The 24,293-nt window shown below is 42.2% G+C and overlaps 1 protein-coding gene across 5 annotated transcripts in view; it reads right to left on the minus strand.

The window, feature by feature from the left end:
* The window catches only part of ptprz1b (protein tyrosine phosphatase receptor type Z1b), a 186,972-nt gene that overhangs the window by 52,427 nt on the left and 110,252 nt on the right, over positions 1 to 24,293 (minus strand). For all 5 annotated transcript variants that reach the window (XM_072913141.1, XM_061961324.1, XM_061961325.1 and 2 more), the window contains exon 3: positions 4,948 to 5,127. In XM_072913141.1, the coding sequence (XP_072769242.1) occupies positions 4,948 to 5,127 (180 nt within the window). The remainder of the gene's footprint in view (positions 1 to 4,947; positions 5,128 to 24,293) is intronic.

A 24,293-nucleotide genomic window follows, 5' to 3' on the forward strand; every position in this document is an offset into this window, starting at 1 on the left:
AGGGCATTGTAGAACTATAAATATGTGCATTCAATTCGAATGGGAATTTCCTGGAAATTTTGGAATTCCGGAAAAAAACGGGAATTTTTGAAAATATTGAAACTGGCACAATTGTCCCAGATGATATGAATGGGTTGGTGTTGGGATTTTTGGAATCGGTTGAAAAATGTTGACGTAGTTACAGTTTGAATGGAGAATGGGTATTTCTGAGTTCCTGGAATTTCGAGAAAACACGGAATTTGTACGAGAAAAAAAAGTAGGAACGTTTTTTTGTCCCAACTAAGAGGAATGTTTTGAAAGTGGAATGGCTACAAACGGTTGAAAAATATGGCCTGTGAAAACTTTCCAGGAAGAGGTGAAAATAGGGCTTCGGAAAACCGGGAATTCCTGACATTTCTTTGAACTTGGAAAATGGTGGTTTGATTGTTCAAGGTGAGTGGAGTGTGTGCATGTTGGAACGGTTCAAATCGGTTGAGAAATGTGGGATATTGAGTAGATTGTATAGTGCCCATTCATTGTCATGGGGGAGAAATTCCTGGTAATTCCGGGTAATCAAGGAATTTTACAAACCGGGAAACATGCTGGCTTGAATGTCCAAGGTGAGTGGAGTGTGTGGATGGTGGGGAGCTTCAAATCGGATGACAAATGTGGGATATGCAGTAGATTGTATAATGCTCATTCATTTTCAATTGGGGGAAAATTCCAGGAAAATCAGGAATTTTGGGAAAGAGAAAACATGTTTTGCATTTGATATATGGGAAAAGTAGTGTGTGTGGATGGTTGAAAGGTTGAAATCGGGTTTAAAATGCCGCAAAATTTTGAGAATTTAGGGCATTGTAGAACTATAAATATGTGCATTCGATTCGAATGGGAATTTCCTGGAAATTTTGGAATTCCGGAAAAAAACGGGAATTTTTGAAAATATTGAAACTGGCACAATTGTCCCAGATGATATGAATGGGTTGGTGTTGGGATTTTTGGAATCGGTTGAAAAATGTTGACGTAGTTACAGTTTGAATGGAGAATGGGTATTTCTGAGTTCCTGGAATTTCGAGAAAACACGGAATTTGTACGAGAAAAAAAAGTAGAAACGTTTTTTTGTCCCAACTAAGATGAATGTTTTGAAACTGGAATGGCCACAAACGGTTGAAAAATATGGCCTGTGAAAACTTTCCAGGAAGAGGTGAAAATAAGGCTTTGAAAAACCGGGAATTCTAGGAATTCCTGAAATTCCTGTGAACTTGGAAAATGGTAGTTTGATTGTCCAAGGTGAGTGGAGTGTGTGGATGTTGGAACGCTTCAAATCAGTTGAGAAATGTGGGATATGCAGTAGATTGTATAGTGCCCATTCATTTTCAATGGGGGAAATTCCTGGTAATTCCGGGTAATGAGGTAATTTTCCGAACCGAGAAACATGATGGCTGGAATTTCCAGGCTGAGTGGAGTGAGTGGATGTTAGAACGCTTCAAATCGGATGGCAAATGTGGGATATGCAGTAGACTGGATATTTCCCATTCATTGTCAATGGGGAGAAAATTATTGAAAATTCCGGGAAAACCAGGAATTTTGGGAAAAGGAAAACATGTTTCACGTTCGATACATTGGAAGAGTCGTGTGGGTGGATGGTTGAAAGTCAGAATCTGGTAAAAAAAAATTACGCAATTTTATTTTAGAATTTAGGTGAGTCCATTCTTTTGAATGGGAATTTCCTGGAAATTTGGGGATTTCGGAAAAACTGGGAATTTTGGAAAATATTGATATCCTATTATTGATATTGAAAAATGTTGATGTAGTCACAGTTTGACTTGACAATGACTATTTTGGAACTCCTGGAATTTCAGGAAAATCGGGAATTTGTAAGAAGAAACAAAATAGGTTGACCCAACTAAAAGGAAGGTTTTGTGGAATGGCTGGAATTGGTTAAAAAAATGTGCACTGTGAAATCTTTCCAGGAAGAGGTGGAAATAGGGCTTTGGAAAACTAGAAATTCTGGAAAATTCCTGAAATGTCTTTGAACTTGGAAAATGAACGTTGACTGTCCAAGGTGAGCGGAGTGAGTGGAGGTGGAACTCTTCCAATTGGGAGAGAAATGTGGCAATTGTTGCAAGTTTGAAAATTGGCCATTTCATTTTCAATGGGAAAAATGTCTCTTAAAACCAGGAATTCTGGGATATTTTTTGTAAAAACATTTTGGGGAGGTCACGACTTCCTGTCGAGCCAAAGGTTTTGGTTCTGGAACGTTCCAATCGGATAAAAACTGTGGGCTGTGGAGTACCAAACTTTTGTGTCAGAATAAAAATAAACAGATGATTTTTTTTGGTGTATAATCTTATATGTGTGAATGTTGGACATTCTCACAATAATAATAATACTACTAACTACTACTACTAATAATAACAATTATCCATCCATTTTCTACCGCTTGTCCCTTAATGATAATATTAATAGATCATTTTTTGGTGTAGAATCTTATATGTGTGAATGTTGGACATTCTCACAATAATAATAATACTAATACTAATACTACTACTAATAATAATATAAATAGATCATTTTTTGGTGTAGAATCTTATATGTGTGAATGTTGGACACTCTCGCAATAATAATACTAATAACAATAACAACAATTATAATAATAATATTAATAGATTATTTTTTGGTGTAGAATCTTATCTGTGGGAATGATTGGACACTCACAATAATAACAATAATAACAATATAATAATGATAATAATAATAACAATAACAATATAATATAATAATATTAATAATAATAATAATAATAGATTATTTTTTGGTGTAGAATCTTATATGTGTGAATGTTGGACATTCTCACAATACTACTACTACTAATACAAATTATAATAATAATATTAATAGATTATTTTTTGGTGTAGAGTCTTCTCTGTGGGAATGATTGGACACTCACAATAATAATAATAACAATATAATAATAACAATAATAATATAATAATAATAATAATAATAATATTAATAATAGATCATTTTTGGGGGTAGAATCTTATATGTGTGAATGTTGGACATCCTCACAATAATAATACTACTACTAATAATAACAACAACAATTATAATAATAATATTAATAGATTATTTTTTGGTGTAGAATCTTCTCTGTGGGAATGATTGGACACTCACCATAATAATAATAATAACAATGTAATAATAATAATAACAATATAATAATAATATTTGGTGTATAATCTTATATGTGTGAATGTTGGACATCCTCACAATAATAATACTACTACTAATAATAACAACAACAATTATAATAATAATATTAATAGATTATTTTTTGGTGTAGAATCTTCTCTGTGGGAATGATTGGACACTCACCATAATAATAATAATAACAATGTAATAATAATAATAACAATATAATAATAATATTTGGTGTATAATCTTATATGTGTGAATGTTGGACATCCTCACAATAATAATAAAACTAATAATAATAATAATAACAACAATTATAATAATAATATTAATAGATTATTTTTTGGTGAAGAATCTTATCTGTGGGAATGATTGGACACTCACAATAATAATAATAATAATAACAATATAATAATAATAAAAATAATGATAATAATAATAACAATAACAATATAATAATAATAATAATAATAATAATAATAATACTAGATTATTTTTTGGTGTAGAATCTTATATGTGTGAATGTTGGACTTGGACATTCTCACAATACTACTACTACTATTAATAATAGTACATATTAAAATAATATTATTAAAATATTTTTTGGTGTAGAATCTTCTCTGTGGGAATAATTGGGCACTCACAATAATAATAATAATAACAACAATATAATAATAATAATACTAATAATAATATAATAATAATAATAATAGATAATTTTTTGGTGTAAAATTCTATATGTGTGAATGTTGGACATCCTCACAATAATAATAATAATAATAACAACAATTATAATAATAATATTAATAGATTATTTTTTGGTGTAGAATCTTATCTGTGGGAATGATTGGACACTCACAATAATAATAATAACAATAATAATAATAATAATAATATAATAATAATAATAACAATAATAATGATATATAATAGATACTTTTTTGGTGTAAAATCTTCTATGTGTGAATGCTTTGACATTCACACAATAATAATAATAATAATAATAATAATAATAATAATAAATAGATGTTTTGGTGTAGAATCTTCCATCCATCCATCCATTTTCTACCGCTTGTCCCGAATGTCCCAACATTCACACTCACATTCACACACTAGGGAACATTTAGTGTTGCCAATCAACCTATCCCCAGGTGCATGTCTTTGGAGGTGGGAGGAGCGTATCCCCAGGTGCATGTGTTTGGAGGTGGGAGGGGCCTATCCCCAGGTGCATGTCTTTGGAAGTGGGAGGGGCCTATCTCCAGGTGCATGTCTTTGGAGGTGAGAGGGGCCTATCTCCAGGTGCATGTCTTTGGAGGTGAGAGGGGCCTATCTCCAGGTGCATGTCTTTGGAGGTGGGAGGGGCCTATCTCCAGGTGCATGTCTTTGGAGGTGGGAGGAAGCCGGAGTACCCGGAGGGAACCCACGAGCCCAGGGTCGAACCCAGGACCTTGGTACTGTGAGGCAGACGTACCTTATATGTGTGAATGCTTGGACAATCACATAATAATAATAATAATTATTATTATTATCAAGATGTCTAAGCACTTTCTTTCTCCAGAGCTTTTCTTCCTGTCACTTGCTAACAGCAGTGACCACTAGCAAACAGTCTCATAGTCAGATAATTATGATTGATTTATTATAATAGTGATCATTCATTTCACTCTTCCAGAAAACATGATGGACAAAAAAAAGTATTCATATTTTGGAAGTTTTTTGTCACAAAAAAAAGGAGCCGTCTTCTATTCGGGGTCGTCTTATATGCTAACTAACCTGTTTTCCCGTTATTGTGGATGGTGGTGGACTCTGCCGTGAGTCTGTCCCAGCCCTCTAGCTGTAGGTTCTGGTACTGCAGCCGCACCTGAGAGAAGGTCTCGTCAATGTCCACGGGGGACTGCTTGGCACTGTTACAGGACGGGTACTTCTTACCCCAGTTGCGCTGGTTGAGGCCACCTGCAAACACACGTTGAACAGCGTTACAAAAAGAGGCACGATGGCAAAGTAACGTAAATTACCGGACTTTAAGCCGCTACTTTTTTCCTACACTTTGAACCCTGACGCCTATAAAACGGTGCGGCGAATTTATGGATTTTTTTCTTCGTTGACGGACGTTACGTTTTGTCTTCAATTGTTTTCATTAAAGAGACATTGAATAAGTATGTTGTTGTTTGTGCTACAGCGCCATCTTTTGGACGAGTTCGTTGGGCTCTGCAGTGACCTTCAAACAGAAGTAGAAGTGCCATTCCGTCTTCTAGCCGTCCATAGCGTTTCTACTTGTATGGATTCTTCATTCGTCACTCCAAGCAACGTTTGTTAGTTTTACAATATAACTAAAACAATTCTTACTTACTAAAGTGTCCCATGTGTGATGTCTGCAGGAGTGTTTTCATGCATATTTGTATGTGCTATTGTAATTGTTAGAATAATTGTTTGTAAGTTATCACAAAAAACTTTGTGTTACATTGAGTTCTGTCAGGTGAGAAGACAAAAGCTGTCTTTGAAACCTACCAAGAAGAAGGCTCGTAAAACTCCACTGTGTAAGGGGGAGAGCCACATGAAGGGTTTTCTGTTTTCTCTCATGTATGGTAATCAACAGAAGGATGTTGTTCTGGCCCAAGGATCTGCCCAATTTCCAGACGAACTCTTTTTGAAGTATTTTACGAACACTTTTTGAACTATTTTACGAACTCTTTTTGAACTGACCTTTCCTGTGAATTGTTTACGACCTTTTCTGTGAACTTTTTGCGACCTTTGTCCTTTGGAAACAAAGGTGGCTATGTGGTCGGGCAGGGTCCAGAATGAAAGAAGGAGGCATACAATCTTTTGACAGAGCGTGCTGGAGATTGTAGAAGGATACAATGTCCGTGTGACTCTCCTCAATATATTGAGTGCAAATTGAATTCTGTCTCGGTTTAATTCTTTGCCTCTTGTCTTGTTTAATAGATGTCATCAGTGTTTGAACCTGACAGTAATGTAATGAAGCTAATAACTAATTGTGACGCTCGGGTCGCATGACGGCGATTAGTGGCGTCTTCCCAAGATGCAGAAGAGCGAGGAGGCAACGTGCAGGTAAAAGTATTTAATGTAGCTCAAAACAAACAAAGGCAAGTTCCGTTGGGAAGGCGCCGAAGCATAGGGAAGGCTATTTAAAAAACGAAACCAAAACTGACAGGTGAAAAACAACAAAACGGAATGCTGGAATACAGCAAAACTCACGGCAGGAGGAAAGAGCGTCCACATGAAGGATTATTTCCAAACAAAGTCCCGACAAAGAATGGTGGCTCCCACTCAACTTGAATAGTCTTATCAAGGGTTGGAATTGGGGGTTAAATCACCAAAAATGATTCCCGGGCGCAGCCACCGCTGCTGCTCACTGCTCCCCTCACCTCCCAGGGGGTGATCAAGAGTGATGGGTCAAATGCAGAGAATAATTTCGTGTGTGTGACAATCATTGGTACTTTAACTTTTTAATCACCAACATAAAACAGGTGAGGGGAAAAGTGCTTAAAGACATGTGTAAAGTAGTTACGAAAAACACCAACACAACAGGAAGTGCTATCAAAATAAGAGCGCAGGATAGGAACGAGCACTAAAGACAGAAGAAACAGCAACAAAAGCCAACATAAAGGCACGGACTGGTGTAACCAGCTGTGACACGAACATGCTAACACGTATACAAGTGTCTGTGTTGGTATTATTAACTTACAATGCCATTATTTTTGTATTTGTTTTGTACATTCACCAAAACATCAGCGTGGAGTTATTGAGTCTGTTTAGCTGATTGGAGAGCTAGCTCGCGCAGCTCTGAGTCCATGACCATGACTTCTGTTTTGTTTGATCAGCCGTTTTACTGCCGTGTGACAGACACCGTTTGGAAACAATTAAGGTATGTAAATAAACATTAACAGAATATTTCTGTGTAAATAACTAATTTCACAACCTATATATCTGCCACTTATAGTCCGCTGCGACTAATATATGGAACATTTTGTAAAAATACACGGGAAAATACAGTATGTCTTGTACCAGGCTCCTCTAGCGGCATGTCCACGAGGATCTGGTCGCTCAATTAAGGTATGTAAATGACCATTTATAAAATATTCCTGTGTAAATAAGTCATTTCACAACAAGTATACTGTTGGGAACTCGCGTGGCTGCCGTTTTGTGACCCCAAGATGCAAGAACCAGGAGAGCGAAGAGGAGGTAAGATGAGTTTTAATCTCAAATGAAGCAGCCTTGCATAAACGTTCCAACATAGTGTTATCATCGAGCACTGAGGAGTGCTCCAGACAAAGTATAAATAGGATACATGTTGATTGACAGCAGGTGTGGACCGGCTGCCAATCAACGGCAGGTGAGGAAAAAAACAGTGCTCCAAGGAACAAACAGGAAATATAACAAAATAAGAGCACTGACGGGAAGTAAATACAAAAACAAGGAAACAAACAGAAATGAAGTGACAGATCGTCACATATACAGTATATATCTGCCACTTATAGTCCGGTGCGACTAATTTATGGGAACATATCGGTTTTCTTCTAAAATTCAGTGGGTGTTAGAATAATTATGTGTAAGTTATCACACAACTCTTATGCTTAAAGGCCGTTGCTATAGTTATTATCAATTGTGCTGAAGTTGTACTTTTCTATCTGTGCAAAGGGACAACTTGCAATCTTGGATTGCGAGTCGTCTCGTATCAGCGTTTGTATCCAGAACATCGAGTACCGTGACGCAGACAAAGCAGAGACAGGGCGATATCACGAGTGTCAGCACATTTGCATTTCTGAATAATAGGGGTGTAACAGTATGTGTATTTGTATTGAACCGTTTCGGGACGGGGGTTTCGGTTTGGTTCGGAAGTGTACCGAACGAGTTTCCACATGGACATATTAAGTAAGTTGTGTAAACTATGCACACCAAGGCACAACACACGGCATGCTAGTAGCTAACAGGCTAGGATAGACTGACCATACGTCCTCTTTTCACCGGACATGTCCTCTTTTGCGGAGCTGTCAGGGCGGAGTTTCTTAAATGCCTCAAATGTCCGGCATTTTGAGTTAGGGTTGCGTGTATTTTTAATGTACGTTCAGGGTTAAGAAGGGGTTAAAAACAAAACAAACAGCAGCATTGGTGAGGGAGGGGCAGAGACAGAGAGAGAGAGAGAGAGTTATGATAAACGCGCATGCGTCGCCAGGCTCTGCTTTTTATCCATAGATTTATCACATTTAATGTTTTATTATCTATAGCAGGGGTGTCAAAAGTGTGCCATTTGCGGCCCACAGCTAATGTTTTAAAGACCCACGGCACATTCTAAAAATACTATTCAAATAAACAAAACCAAACAAAAGTGAAATAAAAAAGCTTAAAGGTTTAATGTAATTTTAAAAAAGTTGACTAATAAAACAAAGCTGTTTTTTTGTCATTCAAACTGTCATTGCTCAAAACATAATATTGAATCAAAATCAATGTTATTATGAATTATTGACCTATGCTAGGTTCCCATTACTTCACATCAAATATAATAATAATAATACATTTAATTTATAAAAAAGGTGCCTTTCTGGGCACTCAAGGACACCATACAAAATCAAAACAATAAAATCAAATTGGATAAAAAACAACAACAACAAAGATAGAGAAGAAAATATGATTACAATGAATAAGCAGTCAGGAATAGGTGTGATTTGAAGAGGGATATTGAATCTAAGTTACGAAACATTCCACTAAGAAAAATATTTTTGGTGGAAGATTTTGCAAATTTAGTCAATAAATAACCCGAAAATGTATATTTTGTTGTTTTCTTACTGTACCGAAAATGAACCGAACCGTGACCTCTAAACCGAGGTACGTACCGAACCGAAATTTTTGTGTACCGTTACACCCCTACTGAATAATCATATATTGTGTCTAACTGGGGCTGCTGAGATTACCCCCCCTTCCTTCAGAAGCAGCCTCAGTGATGTAACCAGGGACCTCCCAAATAAATAGAGGAGCAAGTGGTCTGGACCTTAGAGCATAGGTTGGAACTGTAACTAAGAGTACAGCCCAATACATCTCTCCTCATTGAGCTATGTCTCTGCATGATTCCTTGCTTCTTGTCTGTTTAATAGAACCTGACAGTGGGTGCGTCTTATATACTGGTGTGCTCTATAATCAGGAAAATACGGTGAATACAAATCAATGTTGAGTTGGTAGGTTGGCCTCAGGTCAGACTGTATCCATGTTAGAGAAGAATTATGATTTATTCATGACAGCAGGCTCTTTATTCTCTCTTGGCGTCCTTCAAGTGAGGGTAAATAAGTTTCTTTATTTGGAAGTGCACAGTATGAATTCTCTTTAATGTTACTAGAGATGTGTGTGTGTGTGTGTGTGTGTGTGTGTGTGTGTGTGTTTAGTCCATGAATAATGTAGAAGAATGAAGAGCGTGAGGACGAGCACGTTTGCAGCCAAACACAAGCAAGACATTTACTTGTGACAAATCTCCCTACTAATTACCCAGCTGGTAAAACCTGGAACTGGATTGGCTATTGGGTCGATAGTCAGGGCTTTTAGCTCGGTAGCTAGAACGCTGGTCTCTCATGCGGACGACCCACGTTCGAGTCCTGGGCGGAATTACATATTGTTTACATATGCATGCAATTGTATTGCTCAAACAAAACACTGGCATGTAAACGCCATAAATTCCAAACTTTAAGACAATACTATTTTCCTACACTTTGAACCCTGCGGTTTATAAAACGGTGCAGCTAATTTATGGATTTTCCTTCGCTGATTGCAATAAAGCAGATACTATAAAGCAGACAATACTATTTTCCTACACTTTGCACCCTGCGGCTTATAAAACGGTGCAGCTAATTTATGGATTTTCCTTCGCTGATAGCAATAAAGCAGATACTATAAAGCAGACAATACTATTTTCCTACACTTTGTACCCTGCGGCTTATAAAACGGTGCAGCTAATTTATGGATTTTCCTTCGCTGATTGCAATAAAGCAGATACTATAAAGCAGACAATACTATTTTTCTACACTTTGCACACTGCGGCTTATAGAACGGTGCAGCTAATTTATGGATTTTCCTTCGCTGATAGCAATAAAGCAGATAATATAAAGCAGACAATACTATTTTCCTACACTTTGCACACTGCGGCTTATAGAACGGTGCAGCTAATTTATGGATTTTCCTTCACTGATAGCAATAAAACAGATACTATAAAGCAGACAATACTATTTTCCTACACTTTTCACCCTGCGGCTTATAGAACGGTGCAGCTAATTTATGGATTTTCCTTCGCTGATAGCAATAAAGCAGACAATACTATTTTCCTACACTTTGTACCCTGCGGCTTATAAAACGGTGCAGCTAATATATGGATTTTTTTTCACTGATAGCAATAAAGCAGATACTATAAAGCAGACAATACTATTTTCCTACACTTTGCACCCTGCGGCTTATAAAACGGTGCAGCTAATTTATGGATTTTCCTTCGCTGATAGCAATAAAGCAGACAATACTATTTTCCTACACTTTGTACCCTGCGGCTTATAAAACGGTGCAGCTAATATATGGATTTTTTTTCACTGATAGCAATAAAGCAGATACTATAAAGCAGACAATACTATTTTCCTACACTTTGCACCCTGCGGCTTATAAAACGGTGCAGCTAATTTATGGCTTCTTCTTCGCTGATAGCAATACAGCAGATAGTTTGTAATAAATACATACAAATACATTTAAAATGGTGTGGGATTGTTCGTGATATGGCGCCATCTTTCGGACGAGTTCGCTCACTGCAAGTGCTGCTGGGTGAATGCCGACAAGAGTTTCCTGCTGTTTAAAGCTCTGAACCGGAAGTACAAGTACTGCTCTTTCTCTTAATCGTACATAGCGTTTCTACTTGTGTGGATTCTTTGTTCATCACCCCAAGCAACGTTTGTTTTACTCACTAAAGCGTCCCATGTGTGATGTTTATAAGAGTGTTTTCCTCGCATATTTGTACGTGCTACCGTAACGAAATGAAGCTAGCGTCGTTAGCATTGGCTAATATGTTAACACGTATACGAGTGTCTGTGTTAGTATTATTAACTTACAATGGCATTCTTTTTGTATTGTTTTACTTTTCACAAATTCCTCAGTAAATTCACCAAAACGTCAGCGTGGAGTTATTGAGTCTGTTTAGCTGATGCCCAGCTAGTGGCTCCATGACCATGACTTCTGTTTTGTTTGATCAGCCGTTTTACTGCCATGTTACAAATACCGTTTGGAAACAATTAAGGTATGTAAGAATATTTCTGTGTAAATAACTCATTTCACAGCGTATATATCTGCGACCTATAGTCCGATGCGACTAATATATGGAAAATATGTTTTTCTTCTAAAATATAGAGGGTGTGGCACTCTATAGTCCAATAAAATATCATTTATGTTTTTATCATTTTTCCCCAGAGTAAAAAAGCATCAAAATGGCCCCGCACGCTAAGAGCTTTCAGTACGTGTCCCTGGGCCGTGCACTTTTTAGTCTGGAAAATATGCTAATCTTCCACCAAATGGGGGGGGGGGGAACATGTTATTTTGTAGACTAACAGATACTACATTGCTTCATTTGGAAACTGAGTCTGTTTAACTGATTGGAGAGCTAGCTTGCGCAGCTAGTGGGTCCAGGACCATGACTTCTGTTTTGTTTGATCCGCCGTTTTACTGCCGTGTTACAGACACAGTTTGGAAACCATTAAGGTATGTAAACAAACATTTACAAAATATTTCTGTGTAAATAAGTCATTTCACATCGTATATATCTGCGATTTATAGTCCAGTGCAGCTAATATATGGAACCATATAGGTGTGGCTTATATAGCGGTGCGCTGTATAGTCTGGATAAAAGTAAAGAGAACAAGACGTCAGAACTGGAGAAAAAAGCCCTCATTGAAAGAGGAAAGAGTTGACATTTGGGTGAATAAATATGTTGCATTTGTATCCAAGTGATGCAAATCAGAGCAACACATTTCATATTGAAGAGAAGCAGCATCAGTAGTGGTGTGGGAGGTAATGTAACGTCTCACAAAGCTTGCATCAGAAACAGGGAGATGAAGGATTGCACGCAGACTGAAGGACAGATTTGTTGTCAGCATGTGTTTAAAGTGGTGTGGCCATGAAGTCAGCATGTGTTTAAAGTGGTGTGGCCATGAAGTCAGCATGTGTTTAAAGTGGTGTGGCCATGAAGTCAGCATGTGTTTAAAGTGGTGTGGCCATGAAGTCAGCATGTGTTTAAAGTGGTGTGGCCATGAAGTCAGCATGTGTTTAAAGTGGTGTGGCCATGAAGTCAGCATGTGTTTAAAGTGGTGTGGCCATGAAGTCAGCATGTGTTTAAAGTGGTGTGGCCATGAAGTCAGCATGTGTTTAAAGTGGTGTGGCCATGAAGTCAGCATGTGTTTAAAGTGGTGTGGCCGTGAAGTCAGCATGTGTTTAAAGTGGTGTGGCCGTGAAGTCAGCATGTGTTTAAAGTGGTGTGGCCGTGAAGTCAGCATGTGTTTAAAGTGGTGTGGCCATGAAGTCAACATGTGTTTAAAGTGGTGTGGCCATGAAGTCAGCATGTGTTTAAAGTGGTGTGGCCATGAAGTCAACATGTGTTTAAAGTGATGTGGCCATGAAGTCAGCATGTGTTTAAAGCGGTGTGGCCATGAAGTCAGCATGTGTTTAAAGTGGTGTGGCCATGAAGTCAGCATGTGTTTAAAGTGCTGTGGCCATGAAGTCAGCATGTGTTTAAAGTGTTGTGGCCATGAAGTCAGCATGTGTTTAAAGTGGTGTGGCCATGAAGTCAGCATGTGTTTAAAGTGGTGTGGCCATGAAGTCAGCATGTGTTTAAAGTGTTGTGGCCATGAAGTCAGCATGTGTTTAAAGTGGTGTGGCCATGAAGTCAGCATGTGTTTAAAGTGGTGTGGCCTTAAAGTCAGCATGTGTTTAAAGTGGTGTGGCCGTGAAGTCAACATGTGTTTAAAGTGGTGTGGCCGTGAAGTCAGCATGTGTTTAAAGTGGTGTGGCCATGAAGTCAGCATGTGTTTAAAGTGGTGTGGCCATGAAGTCAGCATGTGTTTAAAGTGCTGTGGCCATGAAGTCAGCATGTGTTTAAAGTGGTGTGGCCATGAAGTCAGCATGTGTTTAAAGTGGTGTGGCCATGAAGTCAGCATGTGTTTAAAGTGGTGTGGCCGTGAAGTCAGCATGTGTTTAAAGTGGTGTGGCCATGAAGTCAGCATGTGTTTAAAGTGGTGTGGCCGTGAAGTCAGCATGTGTTTAAAGCGGTGTGGCCGTGAAGTCAGCATGTGTTTGAAGTGGTGTGGCCGTGAAGTCAGCATGTGTTTGAAGTGGTGTGGCCGTGAAGTCAGCATGTGTTTAAAGCGGTGTGGCCGTGAATGTGTTTGAAGTGGTGTGGCCGTGAAGTCAGCATGTGTTTAAAGCGGTGTGGCCGTGAAGTCAGCACGTGTTTAAAGTGGTGTGGCCATGAAGTCAGCATGTGCTTAAAGTGGTGTGGCCGTGAAGTCAGCATGTGTTTAAAGTGGTGTGGCCGTGAAGTCAGCATGTGTTTAAAGTGGTGTGGCCGTGAAGTCAGCATGTGTTTAAAGTGGTGTGGCCGTGAAGTCAGCATGTGTTTAAAGTGGTGTGGCCGTGAAGTCAGCATGTGTTTAAAGTGGTGTGGCCGTGAAGTCAGCACACACACACACACACACACACACACACACACACACACACACACACACACACACACACACACACACACACACACACACACACACACACACACACACACACACACACACACACAGCTAAGTACTACTTTCACCACCTGGTAGTGCCCTGGGGAACCATTCAGAGATAGATGTAAGATTATTGAGTTGAATAATGTAGGCCCAACTTATTTAGTTTTTGGAGGGTGGTGGGTTGTATTGTCTCTTCCTGTTTGCTTCAGTGTTGGCAAAAATAGCCCAATACTTATCAAATATTAAAGGCAGCGAGTCGCAGTCCAACTCTTGAACGCCAACTATGGCAAGCGTTTTACCCTCTTTTCAGGCTGGCAGGCTCCACATCTGCATGACTCAGGGCCACGTTAATTCACATCTGGCTTTTACATTTTTCATAGCGCACCACCTCATGTCAAAGTAATATTTTGGATATGCATCCATCCATTTTCTACCGCTTGTCCCTTTTCGGGGTCGCGGGGGGTGCTGGAGCCTAGCTCAGCTGCATTCGGGCGGAAGGCGGTGTACACCCTGGACAGGTCACCTCCTCACAGATAGACAACATTCACACTCACATTCACACACCAGGACCAAGAATGTTAAACTCCAAAGAAACACTTCAATATGAAAATATGACTTTTCTATGTTCTATGATAATATGACTTTTCTATGTTCTATGATAATATGACTTTCCTCCCATTCATCTTTCTCTTTAGAAAAAGCCCAAGACACAAGACACGCCCACACATCACACCATGTGACACAGGACACGCCCACACATCACACCATGTGACACAAGACACGCCCACACATCACAGCATGTGACACAAGACACGCCCACACATCACACCATGTGACACAAGACACGCCCACACATCACAGCATGTGACACAAGACACGCCCACACGTCACACCATGTGACACAGGACACGCCCACACATCACACCATGTGACACAAGACACGCCCACACATCACACCATGTGACACAAGACACACCCACACATCACACCATGTGACACAAGACACGCCCACACATCACACCATGTGACACAACCCACACCCACACGTCACACCATGAGACAAAAGACACGCCCACACATCACACCATGTGACACAAGACACGCCCACACATCACACCATGTGACACAAGACACGCCCACACGTCACATCATGTGACACAAGACACGCCCACACATCACACAATGTGACACAAGACACGCCCACACATCACACCATGTGACACAGGACACGCCCACACATCACAGCATGTGACACAAGACACGCCCACACATCACACCATGTGACACAGGACACGCCCACACATCACACCATGTGACACAAGACACGCCCACACATCACACCATGTGACACAAGACACGCCCACACATCACACCATGTGACACAAGACACGCCCACACATCACACCATGTGACACAAGACACGCCCACACATCACACCATGTGACACAAGACACGCCCACACATCACACCATGTGACACAAGACACGCCCACACATCACAGCATGTGACACAAGACACGCCCACACATCACACCATGTGACACAGGACACGCCCACACATCACACCATGTGACACAAGACACGCCCACACATCACACCATGTGACACAAGACACGCCCACACATCACACCATGTGACACAGGACACGCCCACACATCACACCATGTGACACAAGACACGCCCACACATCACACCATGTGACACAAGACACGCCCACACATCACACCATGTGACACAAGACACGCCCACACATCACACCATGTGACACAAGACACGCCCACACATCACACCATGTGACACAAGACACGCCCACACATCACAGCATGTGACACAAGACACGCCCACACATCACACCATGTGACACAGGACACGCCCACACATCACAGCATGTGACACAAGACACGCCCACACATCACACCATGTGACACAGGACACGCCCACACATCACACCATGTGACACAAGACACGCCCACACATCACAGCATGTGACACAAGACACGCCCACACATCACACCATGTGACACAAGACACGCCCACACATCACAGCATGTGACACAAGACACGCCCACACGTCACACCATGTGACACAGGACACGCCCACACATCACACCATGTGACACAAGACACGCCCACACATCACACCATGTGACACAAGACACACCCACACATCACACCATGTGACACAAGACACGCCCACACATCACACCATGTGACACAACCCACACCCACACGTCACACCATGAGACAAAAGACACGCCCACACATCACACCATGTGACACAAGACACGCCCACACATCACACCATGTGACACAAGACACGCCCACACGTCACATCATGTGACACAAGACACGCCCACACATCACACAATGTGACACAAGACACGCCCACACATCACACCATGTGACACAGGACACGCCCACACATCACAGCATGTGACACAAGACACGCCCACACATCACACCATGTGACACAGGACACGCCCACACATCACACCATGTGACACAAGACACGCCCACACATCACACCATGTGACACAAGACACGCCCACACATCACACCATGTGACACAAGACACGCCCACACATCACACCATGTGACACAAGACACGCCCACACATCACACCATGTGACACAAGACACGCCCACACATCACACCATGTGACACAAGACACGCCCACACATCACAGCATGTGACACAAGACACGCCCACACATCACACCATGTGACACAGGACACGCCCACACATCACACCATGTGACACAAGACACGCCCACACATCACACCATGTGACACAAGACACGCCCACACATCACACCATGTGACACAGGACACGCCCACACATCACACCATGTGACACAAGACACGCCCACACATCACACCATGTGACACAAGACACGCCCACACATCACACCATGTGACACAAGACACGCCCACACATCACACCATGTGACACAAGACACGCCCACACATCACACCATGTGACACAAGACACGCCCACACATCACAGCATGTGACACAAGACACGCCCACACATCACACCATGTGACACAGGACACGCCCACACATCACACCATGTGACACAAGACACGCCCACACATCACACCATGTGACACAGGACACGCCCACACATCACACCATGTGACACAAGACACGCCCACACATCACACCATGTGACACAGGACACGCCCACACATCACACCATGTGACACAGGACACGCCCACACATCACACCATGTGACACAAGACACGCCCACACATCACACCATGTGACACAAGACACGCCCACACATCACACCATGTGACACAAGACACGCCCACACATCACACCATGTGACACAAGACACGCCCACACATCACACCATGTGACACAGGACACGCCCACACATCACACCATGTGACACAAGACACGCCCACACATCACACCATGTGACACAGGACACGCCCACACATCACACCATGTGACACAAGACACGCCCACACATCACACCATGTGACACAGGACACGCCCACACATCACACCATGTGACACAGGACACGCCCACACATCACACCATGTGACACAAGACACGCCCACACATCACACCATGTGACACAAGACACGCCCACACATCACACCATGTGACACAGGACACGCCCACACATCACACCATGTGACACAGGACACGCCCACACATCACACCATGTGACACAAGACACGCCCACACATCACACCATGTGACACAGGACACGCCCACACATCACACCATGTGACACAAGACACGCCCACACGTCACACCATGTGACACAAGACACGCCCACACATCACAGCATGTGACACAAGACACGCCCACACATCACACCATGTGACACAAGACACGCCCACACATCACAGCATATGACACAAGACACGCCCACACATCACACCATGTGACACAGGACACGCCCACACATCACAGCATGTGACACAGGACACGCCCACACATCACAGCATGTGACACAAGACACGCCCACACATCACACCATGTGACACAGGACACGCCCACACATCACACCATGTGACACAAGACACGCCCACACATCACACCATGTGACACAACCCACACCCACACGTCACACCATGTGACACAGGACACGCCCACACATCACACCATGTGACACAACCCACACCCACACGTCACACCATGTGACAAAAGACACGCCCACACATCACACCATGTGACACAAGACACGCCCACACATCACACCATGTGGCACAGGACACGCCCACACATCACACCATGTGACACAAGACACGCCCACACATCACACCATGTGACACAACCCACACCCACACGTCACACCATGTGACAAAAGACACGCCCACACATCACACCATGTGACACAAGACACGCCCACACATCACACCATGTGACACAAGACACGCCCACACATCACACCATGTGACACAAGACACGCCCACACATCACACCATGTGGCACAGGACACGCCCACACATCACAGCATGTGACACAAGACACGCCCACACATCACACCATGTGACACAGGACACGCCCACACATCACACCATGTGACACAAGACACGCCCACACATCACACCATGTGACACAAGACACGCCCACACATCACAGCATGTGACACAAGACACGCCCACACATCACACCATGTGACACAGGACACGCCCACACATCACACCATGTGACACAAGACACGCCCACACATCACACCATGTGACACAAGACACGCCCACACATCACACCATGTGACACAAGACACGCCCACACGTCACACCATGTGACACAGGACACGCCCACACATCACACCATGTGACACAACCCACACCCACACGTCACACCATGTGACAAAAGACACGCCCACACATCACACCATGTGACACAAGACACGCCCACACATCACACCATGTGGCACAGGACACGCCCACACATCACACCATGTGACACAAGACACGCCCACACATCACACCATGTGACACAACCCACACCCACACGTCACACCATGTGACAAAAGACACGCCCACACATCACACCATGTGACACAAGACACGCCCACACATCACACCATGTGACACAAGACACGCCCACACATCACACCATGTGACACAGGACACGCCCACACATCACACCATGTGACACAAGACACGCCCACACATCACACCATGTGACACAAGACACGCCCACACATCACAGCATGTGACACAAGACACGCCCACACATCACACCATGTGACACAGGACACGCCCACACATCACACCATGTGACACAAGACACGCCCACACATCACACCATGTGACACAAGACACGCCCACACATCACACCATGTGACACAGGACATGCCCACACATCACACCATGTGACACAAGACACGCCCACACATCACACCATGTGACACAAGACACGCCCACACATCACACCATGTGACACAAGACACGCCTACACATCACACCATGTGACACAAGACACGCCCACACATCACACCATGTGACACAAGACACGCCCACACGTCACACCATGTGACACAAGACACGCCTACATGTCACACCATGTGACACAGGACACGCCCACACGTCACACCATGTGACACAGGACACGCCCACACATCACACCATGTGACACAAGACACGCCCACACATCACACCATGTGACACAAGACACGCCCACACATCACACCATGTGACACAAGACACGCCCACACATCACACCATGTGGCACAGGACACGCCCACACATCACAGCATGTGACACAAGACACGCCCACACATCACACCATGTGACACAAGACACGCCCACACATCACACCATGTGACACAAGACACGCCCACACATCACACCATGTGGCACAGGACACGCCCACACATCACAGCATGTGACACAAGACACGCCCACACATCACACCATGTGACACAAGACACGCCCACACATCACACCATGTGACACAAGACACGCCCACACATCACACCATGTGACACAAGACACGCCCACACATCACAGCATATGACACAAGACACGCCCACACATCACACCATGTGACACAGGACACGCCCACACATCACAGCATGTGACACAGGACACGCCCACACATCACAGCATGTGACACAAGACACGCCCACACATCACACCATGTGACACAGGACACGCCCACACATCACAGCATGTGACACAAGACACGCCCACACATCACACCATGTGACACAGGACACGCCCACACATCACACCATGTGACACAGGACACGCCCACACATCACACCATGTGACACAAGACACGCCCACACATCACACCATGTGACACAGGACACGCCCACACATCACACCATGTGACACAAGACACGCCCACACATCACACCATGTGACACAGGACACGCCCACACATCACACCATGTGACACAAGACACGCCCACACATCACACCATGTGACACAAGACACGCCCACACATCACACCATGTGACACAGGACACGCCCACACATCACAGCATGTGACACAGGACACGCCCACACATCACAGCATGTGACACAAGACACGCCCACACATCACACCATGTGACACAGGACACGCCCACACATCACAGCATGTGACACAAGACACGCCCACACATCACACCATGTGACACAGGACACGCCCACACATCACACCATGTGACACAGGACACGCCCACACATCACACCATGTGACACAAGACACGCCCACACATCACACCATGTGACACAGGACACGCCCACACATCACACCATGTGGCACAAGACACGCCCACACATCACACCATGTGACACAGGACACGCCCACACATCACACCATGTGACACAAGACACGCCCACACATCACACCATGTGACGCAAGACACGCCCACACATCACACCATGTGACACAAGACACGCCCACACATCACACCATGTGACACAAGACACGCCCACACATCACACCATGTGACACAAGACACGCCCACACGTCACATCATGTGACACAAGACACGCCCACACATCACACAATGTGACACAAGACACGCCCACACATCACACCATGTGACACAAGACACGCCCACACATCACACCATGTGACACAAGACACACCCACACATCACACAATGTGACACAGGACACGCCCACACATCACAGCATGTGACACAAGACACGCCCACACATCACACCATGTGACACAAGACACGCCCACACATCACACCATGTGACACAAGACACGCCCACACGTCACACCATGTGACACAAGACACGCCCACACGCCCCCCAAAACGTGACACAAGACACGCCCACACGTCACACCATGTGACACAAGACACGCCCACACATCACACCATGTGACACAGGACACGCCCACACATCACAGCATGTGACACAAGACACGCCCACACATCACACCATGTGACACAAGACACGCCCACACATCACACCATGTGACACAGGACACGCCCACACATCACACAATGTGACACAAGACACGCCCACAAGACACGCCCATGAGAAAAAACAAAACAAAAAACAATGCTAGAACCACAAATAGCTGCCCCCAACAAGTAAAATAAATAGTAAAAAAAACCCAAAAAAACAGCCTAATAGCTAGAACTAGCACACATATATCTAAAGAAAAAAAGGCATTTTTAAAAAGAAGGGTTTTTAAGCCTTTTTTTTTTTTAAACTTAAGACATTATCAAGTCAATTAAAAAAATGACATTTATCTTTAATTACGATGATGATTCCTTGTTATGTTAGGCCGGCAGAGAAGGTCTTACTGCAAGAGAGCGTAGGAGGAAGACCAGGACGTGGGCACGGGACCACTTGGGAACGCCACGCATAGTGAAGTGAAGTGAATTACATTTATATAGCGCTTTTTCTCTAGTTACTCAAAGCGCTTCACATAGTGAAAGACAATATCTAAGTTCCATTTAAAGCAGTGTGGGTGGCACTGGGAGCAGGTGTCTTGCCCAAGGACACAACGGCAGTGACTAGGATGGCGGAAGCGGGGATCGAACCTGGAACCATCAAGTTGCTGGCACGGCCACTCTACCAACCGAGCTATACCGCCTCGATAGATTGGTGACCTGGTGTCTGAAAGATGGCTTGGGGAGCAGCCTCACAAGAAGAGCGCCCAACTGGAGCAGAAGAAAGTAGTGACTGGGAGTTGTGAACATGTGCGTGCAGACAAGCAGACGGGAACAGAGACTCGCACAGAACACGGCTGACAAAAACCGCTGGCAGGCTTCTTCCACTGAAATATTCAAGGTGGAATCTACAACGGATGAAAGCAGGGAGACCCTTAAAACTGCAACAGAAGGCACTTTTGTGGTCTATCATTCACAATCCTTATGTAAGACAAGAAGACATGTTTCTGGGTTTTAATGCATTTGAAGTCGTAAAATATGGCAAGTAAGAGGTGGCTAAATGTTAGAACCATTATATATAAGTTATCACTGTTGCTCTAGTTATTATCTATTGTGCTCAAGCTGCACTTTTATTTTGGTGCAAAGGCACACAACTTGTTATCTTCCACTGCACTCGCCGCGGATGTTTCCGTCTTTCAGCCTGCTAACAGCCAAGGACGAACCAGCACCTCAACGAAGATAAGGCGATAGCAGGCAGACAAAGCAGAGACGGGGCACAATCGCAAGGCCCCGAGCACATTTCCGTTCTGAATAATCACGTAATGTGCGTACTGAGCTGCTGGCATAATGTGTGACCCCTCCCTTTAGAAGCAGCCTCAGCCATGTAACGAGGGAACTCCTAAACTGAATAAATAGAGGAGCGCATGGGCTGTTCCTCAGAGCCTAGGGTGAGACTGTAACTGAGTGTGCGTTCTCCTCATGAGCAACATTGAACTCTGTCTCTGCCTGATTCCTTGCTTCTTGTTCTGTTTAATAGATAGTTCGGTGCTTAAACCTGACACTAACGAGTTCCGCCCATAAAGCCCTCTAAAAAACATCCAAAAGAGCCATTATTTGTCCCAAAGTAGTCTTTGTTGTCTCTCATCAAGTCTGCCATGATTAGTAGTCCTCTTGATGTTGTTGAAGGGAAAGTGAATGTTGTGAAATGAATATGTATGCTTAAGATGAGCAAAATAAGTAAATATTACATATTACTACATGACATATATACTTACATCATGTATATATTACATGTTATTATGAATGTTACTACATGACATATATACTTACATCATGTATATATTACATGTTATTATGAATGTTACTACATGACATATATACTTACATCATGTATATATTACATGTTATTATGAATGTTACTACATGACATATATACTTACATCATGTATATATTACATGTTATTATGAACGTTACTACATGACATTTATACTTACATCATGTATATATTACACGTTATTATGAATGTTACTACATGACATATATACTTACATCATGTATATATTACATGTTATTATGAATGTTACTACATGACATATATACTTACATCATGTATATATTACATGTTATTATGAATGTTACTACATGACATATGTACTTACATCATGTGTATATTACATGTTATTATGAATGTTACTAGATACTACATATATACTTACATCATGTATATATTACATGTTATTATGAACGTTACTACATGACATATATACTTACATCATGTATATATTACATGTTATTATGAATGTTACTACATGACATATATACTTACATCATGTATATATTACATGTTATTATGAATGTTACATTACATATATACTTACATCATGTATATATTACATATTATGAATGTTACTACATGACATATATACTTACATCATGTATATATTACATGTTGTTATGAATGTTACTACATGACATATATACTGACATCATGTATATATTACATGTTATTATGAATGTTGCTACATGACATATATACTTACATCATGTATATATTACATGTTATTATGAATGTTACTACATGACATATATACTTACATCATGTATATATTACATGTTATTATGAATGTTACTACATGATATATATACTTACATCATGTATATATTACATGTTATTATGAATGTTACTACATGACATATATACTTACATCATGTATATATTACATATTATGAATGTTACTACATGACATATATACTTAGATCATGTATATATTACATGTTATTATGAATGTTACTACACTACATATATACTTACATCATGTATATATTACATGTTATTATGAATGTTACTACATGACATATATACTTACATCATGTATATATTACATGTTATTATGAATGTTACTACATGACACATATACTTACATCATGTATATATTACATGTTATTATGAATGTTACTACATGACATATGTACTTACATCATGTGTATATTACATGTTATTATGAATGTTACTAGATACTACATATATACTTACATCATGTATATATT

Source organism: Nerophis lumbriciformis, linkage group LG05 (assembly GCF_033978685.3).
Source record: "Nerophis lumbriciformis linkage group LG05, RoL_Nlum_v2.1, whole genome shotgun sequence".
NCBI classification, from domain to species: domain Eukaryota; kingdom Metazoa; phylum Chordata; class Actinopteri; order Syngnathiformes; family Syngnathidae; genus Nerophis; species Nerophis lumbriciformis.